We start from the raw sequence: 7,413 nt of genomic DNA on the forward strand, positions 1-7,413 counted from the left end.
GACATGTCTTCATACACTGGGCAATAGACTCACTCTCCCCCAAAACACTGATGTGGTGAGGTCAATTTAAAATATTGAATCTGAGAACGGTGAATTATTGCTAATAAAGGGTATAAGGTCATTTATAAAACCTGGTAGTAATTGGAGTTAAGATTTGGATCAGCCATGATCTGATGTGGATAACTTCACTCACCACTACTCTGAACTGATTCTATGACCCACAGACTCACTTTCAAGGACTCTTTACAACTCATGTTCTCAGTATTATTTTTATTTGCACAGTTTGCCTTCTTTTGCACATTAGTTGTTTGTCGGTCTTTGTTTATGTATAGTTTATTTGAAAAATTTTGCATTTCTTCATTTTCTGGTAAATATCTGTCTGAAAATGGTAACATGTAATAAATTTACTTTGAACTTTAAACGTAATTCCTGTGCAAGAGTTAGGTAATGTAATATACCTCTGCTCCCAAAGCTTATCCCTTTTGAAGAATGCATATTTTATATTTCAGATTAAAAGTTTGAAGTTCAAAGTAAATTTATTATCAAGGAAGTACGTGGTAACGTATAATAACTTGATAATAAATTTACTTTGAACTTCAAACTTTTAAATTTCAGACAGAAAATGTCACTAGAGAAAGCAGTTCACATTTGCTTTATTTAGCTTGCACAGTTCCACATATTGTGGACAAGCCTCTCCATAGATAAAACAAGTTTGAGAAATCTAACAGGGGAATGTAATACAAGGAAGTTACTAGAGGGAGCAATTTGCCATATTTCAGCTAATCACTGTTGGTCTCCTCTGCTTCCTTTTCCCCAAACAAACTAAACAAACTTATTGTTTAAAATGGGGGGATGACTAGCTCCATCACTATCCAGAGCAGCTGATAGCTCGCAACCAACACTGAGGTAGAAAACTGTAAAGTTACCAGCACAATATGTGATTGTTATACCATCAATCTAGATTAAGGTGAGTTTATTAATGGTGTTAAATTATCTGTTGCATTTTACATACTGTTTTTTGACTTTCATACCTATATATGAATGACTTTCTGTTTTTGAGATTCCTGGTAGTTCTGGAATGGCTCCCTCACGAACGTTAATGATTTGCTCTATTCATTTTGTGTAATTGCATTTAATATGATCAGTTCTGAAGTCTTTGAGGGGTACATTGTTTGTCTTTTATAAAATCAAATCCTGTCTTTTGATTATAACTTTGTTTTGCATTCTTTTGTTATTCTAGCCTGAGAAGAATGATGACCTGAAGACTTTTAAAGGAAAACAGCAGTCTCGTTACACTTATCTCTGTCAAGGGCAAGAGAATCCATATTATGTCAGTGATGAAAAGAAGCCAGAATACTTGTAAAAATGAGAAGATGGTGTAAATGCACTCACACTGGAAAAAAGAGGATGGAACCCTTTGTACTTGTGTGCATGTTACACAGCAAGTATGAGGGAGGGGAGGAAAAGATGAATTTTACAAATTTCTAAACCCCATGTTATTGGAAAATAGAATTCAAGCTCATTGGCTACTAAACTATCAGATGGGAAGTCAAATTTCCAATGTCAGTTTTTTTTTGTTATTTGCCTCTCCTCCTCCAAAAGCAAAACAGTTTTAATTAAATACTGACTCATTACATTTATTTTCAAACCCTAAACATACAGGTCTCTGCTGTGTCAGGGAAATAGTTCATTCAGAGTTCAGTGTCATACTGCACATAACTGCAGTAGAAAAGCCTCCTTTGAAATGATTCGGGAATCTTCACCTGAACTTCCCAGATGAAAGAATAAATTAAATTGCCCTTTTACTTTTAAGATTTTAATAAGTTATCCTTAAAATATCAACCTTTTTTTATAATGACAAGGAAAGTTGTAACATTTTCATGTTTGTTTGAATGTACTTAAGTTGTTGGGGTTGGATGCATTTGCCTAGCCACACCACTAACTGTTCCTCCTTTAGTAAAGTCAGGGGTAAAAATAATTTCAGTCTACTTTTAATGGATATTCTATCACCAGCTCTGTAGTATTGCTCTGCTTTCCTTAGTAGGCTATAATAAGCAATGTGATGAGATAACTTTTTGCATAACTATATTTACTGTAACAAATAATGAGAAAATTAATCTTTGAACTTGTATTGAAAGATTGGTTGGTAGAAAATAGTAAATTAGAAATTTGCCACTTAAAATACTAGATGGAAATTGTTCACCTTCTAACATGATAAACGACATTCATTTATTGCATCACCAGCAAGCTAAAGGAGGGCACATTTTCACCAAAAAATAGCTTAAATTGTTTCAAAAGTTGCACATTTTACTAATGGATTATGTAGATATCTTGTAAATACTCTGGTGCATACTTTAGCTCCAAGATGTATATTTAGTTTATTGACTACTGTAGACAAACTTCTGGTTTGAATCTGCAGTTGGTTTAAAACCTTCAGTCTTTTGATTATTGATTCATTAATTTATTTTCTGCAGTGAAGACACAAAATCTAATTAATTTTTACCTGGCATAAAGGGGTGGTATTATACTTGTCAAATGTGCATTAAAATAGATTTTGATTGTTTATCATGACTTTGTTAGCTGGTTTCTTAACATGTTGAAAATTTTAATATGATGGCTAACACTGTAAGAAAAATTCACCCTTTTTTATTTGTCAGTAAAATTTGCTTTGTCTCATTCTCAGCGCTACATTTCAGTTCTGTGTCTTGGATATCTAACCTAACTCTCCAATACTTTTGTAACCTCTAGTTCTTTCTGTGAGCTAGCTGCACTGTGGAAACATTTACAGACTGACCATAGCATTGTGGCTACCACATGAGCTTGAGTGAGGAGACCCTGTGACCAAGTATAGTCATATACCTGTGATGTTGACACCATGGTGCATAGTTACTGTAGGGACAGCATTTTTACTGCCCCAGTGAGACTGGTTGAGGCCATATAGAACTAGTGGAAAAGGTCTGACTGCCAGCCTTAAATTAGTTTTATTAAGTTAACTAGAGGAACTACCAGTGCAAGTCAAGCTACAGCATATTGGTATAGTAACCACACAAAATAAAAATATCTACAGATTAAATAGTTGGATTTCCAGGTTTAGTTTTTCCTTCTCTGATTATTCTTAAAGAATACTTTAAACAAAGATGAGTATTAGTAGCACTTGACTGTTAGTGATTTAAAATGTAGTGACAATGCATTATCAAATAGCAAAGCCCATTAATTTCCCCAATTTAGCCATATGGGAAATGGCTCCAAAAATTGAACCATGCAAATGGTAACTAGTCCTAGCAATCTTTTTATTTCAAACATTTGCATTTCTTATTTTTATATGTAGGCGAAGTTTCTTCAGAAGCTAATTCATAACAGTGGTCTGGTGGACAATTTGAGGTATCATAGCTTAAACTTTGAAGCACATTAATGAAAACATTGATAGCTTGTGCATGTAAAAGAAAACTTTTTATTTCTAATTCAAAATGGAACTGTCTATTAATAGCAAAGATGTGCCTATTTTTTTCTCTTTTACAAAGGATATATTTTTGCAATCCTACAAATGTCTATCAGAAATCCAAGGTTCATTTGCTTAAGAAATGGATTATAGCTTTCATAGTTTCTCTGGAATGTATGCATATTTTACATTGGTAAAATTGTTTATCCATTAGCATAGAACAGTTGAACATGACCTGCTTTTGGTTCTCCACCTCATTCTGCTTTTTTGCTGCCAACTTTACCCAGTATTCTCAATAAGAGAGAAGTATAATTGCTGATGCTTCTCAAGAAGGGCCTGATGTTGTTGGTGGATGGGTAGGTGGGCGGTTGTGTTTTGCAAGAGATCATTACAAGTATTCATTGCATTTGGGATAAATTAGTTGCTGTAGGCTTTGAAAATAAGTGTTTTAGCCTAGTAAATAGATTGTGTAACGTTGTTTTCTTAAGTACTACTATTTCAGAATTTATTTTTTGGATTTGGACCAGAATTGGACCAGGCATTTGCATGGCCTGAACTCTTCCTAAGATCAGTCATGCACCAAAGGATGATGTTGTGTATTTACCACCCCTCTCCACATGCCAACAGCAATTGGAGCTCAAACTTCACACTGTGATAGACATGGAATACTCTTAGCATAAGTGAAAGCATATTGTCCAACTTTCCCTCTGCTTTTAAAAGAGATGCTCTTCTCTTATTGGGAGATCTGATTTGGCAGTTCCAGGACTGATTCTAGTTGCTCAAACACCTTCCAGTATAAGTACGGTGCGCTTAATTAAGATGATATTTACACCAATATGTAGTTCCTGAGATGTTCATTCCATGGGTGGCTTTGTGGTAACACAACTGACTGCAGTCCATTACTGAAGGCAGAGCTATATCTATGACTGGTCACTGGGTGGGTCAATGAGCTTCAGAGAAGAGGCAAACAGAGCACATTTCCCCCCCCCCCCACCACCACCATCTGCAGAGACACCAACACCCTTTCTGTATCATTTTGCTAAGCACAGGCTCTGTCTTTCTGAATCTGCCATCACGGAGTTGTGTGGCATTCTGCAAGAAGACTCGGACCCTTTTATGCCTGGACTGTTCATCATGGAAGTTAAATCATGTTGATTCTTAACTTCCTAGCCATAGGCTCTTTCCAAGTGACCATAGCAGATCTCTACTGTGTTTCGGTCTCTAGGCCGCACGTACATGAATTAATCTACCTTCCTGTTGATTTCACTGAGGATTAGGTGGCATCTCTTAGGATTTGCTGGCATTGTAGCCTCCCAAAGGAGTTGGTGGCCATTGGTTGCACTTAAACATATTGCCCCCCCCCCCAAGCAGATCCCAGCTCTTTACATTGACAGAAGTGGTTTCCACTCCATTAATAAGCAGATGTTCATTCCTGATACTGAATGCCATGTTTCTGAGAAGCAGGTATGACCTCCTTGGAGGACCACAAGTCAAAATTAAATAACAATACTGCCTGGAGGGACAGATGGTTGGGTGTAAGGGATACCCTTTACTTCCATGGCCATTCACACTGGTGTTGCTACAATGAGAACCATGCAAACAGCATCATGATAGTGATTGCCATTGCCCTTCTCAGGATGAGATGTCTTTGCCTGCATCAGTTTAGGGCCACATTTCAGTGCTGGTTAAGTAAACGTGGAGACTTCATGTGTTAAACGTAGCACATTTTATAAAATTCCAGTCAGTAGTATGTGTCGGAGGAACAGCAACTAGACCTAGAACTTGATGGTTCTTGGCATGGAGCAGCAGAGCTGGTGTAGGAAGGCAGCTACCAGGGAGATGAGCTTAGTCTGGCTGCACAACTTTACTTACCCAGACAAGGGAAGAGTTGTTGATGTGATGTTTGTACTTAGCTTGCAAAGTCCAAGACCCCAGTGGAAGCAAAGTGATCCTCTCCAAATGTCAGTCAAAACCATTGACATAGTGCCCCAATAATCGGATGGGAAGCTTAGATATACCCAAAAGTCCTCTTGCAACTTTCTTTGCAGTTCCAACTGCTCTGAAAGTAACACAATGAGTACATCAATGCCTCCTTCCAGTCTTGTTCTGATTACTGAAGCCTGGCCTAAAGAACTCCATCCCATGAGGATCTCTGATCTGCAGGCATAAACAATGTGCAAATCATCAGAATGTAACTTTGTGAGGTCATGAAATTTATTTTCCCTTTCTTTATTTGGAGATTCACACTCCTTGGGGGGAGATTACGGTAGCATCTCCTGTCAATTCCAATAAAGATGGCGGGGCTGAAATGCTAACTCTGTCGCTCTACAAAATCTGCTGTAGAGCATTTCCATCATTTCATTTCCATGCTTATCTCCTGCCAGGCTTCTCTTCTGCTGAGCTTGGTGAGTCTCCGTGCCTTCCAGTAGTCAAGACCTTTCTCATAGCTTGTAGCTTGTTAACCATTACTTGCATGTCCTCTCTTGAGTGATTGTAAGAGCTGTCCCTCAAACCTACAGTCATAATGTGTTTCCCTGCAATCTCACTGATATGGGGAATGTGCCATTATTTGTGGGTGATGCCTTTCTCTGACTCTCTCTGCAGATTGTCTGCAATGAGACTTAGTGAGATCCTGTTGGAAAATGCACAGGGTCCCACTTCAGTGCTTTAAAGTCAGTTCACAGCATTTATTTTTGCAAGGGCCATGGTTTGGTGGTTGTACTAAACTGCATTTTACAGCATTAAATAGGTGAAACCAAATTTCTAGGTAAAGGACTGCATAGACTTCTTTAAAAAAAATTTTAAATTTGGAATATTGTGAAGACCTGCCCAGATTTTTATCATTTTTGAAAAATTTCTGACTGAGTTGGGTACAGTGTCTTTTTTCATTGTGGAAGGTGCAAAGGGAAAGAGACTAACTGATGTAATGCTCTTAACAGGAGGCTGGAATTAGTTTTGTAATCTGGGTTTCAATTTTATCACCCTGCACAAAAGAAGCATCAGTGATCCTTTGGAGATGACATAATTTCCACAGTGATCCCAAAAACATACATAAGGGAGACACTTCCATTCTATATTGAGTCTATTTTACAGATGTCTTGTGTGTTTGCTTCCTACTCTGTTTCAGCAAAAAAAAATGTAATGGAAAGTGTGTATTTTTGGGAGCTTAAGCATTTTTCTTTGCTCAAGAAGATTTATTTGCTGCTCTTGCATGTAATAAAAATAACCAAAGTTGCTTTCTTGATTCAGACTGACTGTTTCGCTTGTACCTTTTTGTACATTGCAATTGTGATACTTGTAAAGCAATTTAATGCCAAATAGGAGTAAAATCAAGAGAATTTCAAAAAAGCTGTTATAAAAGAATCACTGGTATTGTAATATTGAAAGATGTTTTTCTATTGATATTGATTACAAAATTTTAAAATGTTTAAATTGAAATAAAGAATTACTTTCCAGTTCCTCTTATCTCAATCTATAGCAAGTACTGGGGTCCAAATAATATTGGCATGAGCTTGTATTACAAGGCTATATTAATGTATTTAAACGTTGCTGTTTTCTAATCAATGCCATGCCTTAGTGGAAAATTTCACTATGGTGAGGTCGGGAATCACATAGCAGCCCAGAACTACCTTTCAATTTGCCTAGTTAGAAAACCAGTGCAAGACTAGCTTGGTAATTGAGCTCCCTGGAGGCTTGTGAAGAACATTTCTATGGAAGGAATGATTATCTTTGTTATCCCAACGTCTGGCACGCATCTTTCGAAACTAAGCTCTTAGGCCTTCAGATTAAATGATTCATCTGCAGATATACTGATGTTAAATGAGATAAGAGGTTGCCATTTACAATATGTGTACATTTGGAAGTAATTATATTCCATTAAGTTAAAATGTTAGAGTAAAAGGATGATATAAAATAGAAGATAACTGGAGTATGTTGTTTTCTAAGTTCCTAGTTGCTGGTTGTATGGCTCAGAA

The 7,413-nt window shown here is 36.9% G+C and overlaps 1 protein-coding gene across 1 annotated transcript in view; it reads left to right on the forward strand.

Annotated features, from left to right (window-relative positions):
- LOC134340429 (protein HEG-like) overlaps positions 1 to 6,889 on the forward strand; it is a 70,601-nt gene extending 63,712 nt beyond the window's left edge. Inside the window, exon 13 of the mRNA XM_063037657.1 lies at positions 1,241 to 6,889. Coding sequence (XP_062893727.1) covers positions 1,241 to 1,363 — 123 coding nt within the window. The 3' untranslated portion in view covers positions 1,364 to 6,889. The remainder of the gene's footprint in view (positions 1 to 1,240) is intronic.
- Positions 6,890 to 7,413: the final 524 nt, after the last annotated feature.

Source organism: Mobula hypostoma, chromosome X1 (assembly GCF_963921235.1).
Source record: "Mobula hypostoma chromosome X1, sMobHyp1.1, whole genome shotgun sequence".
In the NCBI taxonomy this organism is placed as follows: Eukaryota; Metazoa; Chordata; class Chondrichthyes; order Myliobatiformes; family Myliobatidae; genus Mobula; species Mobula hypostoma.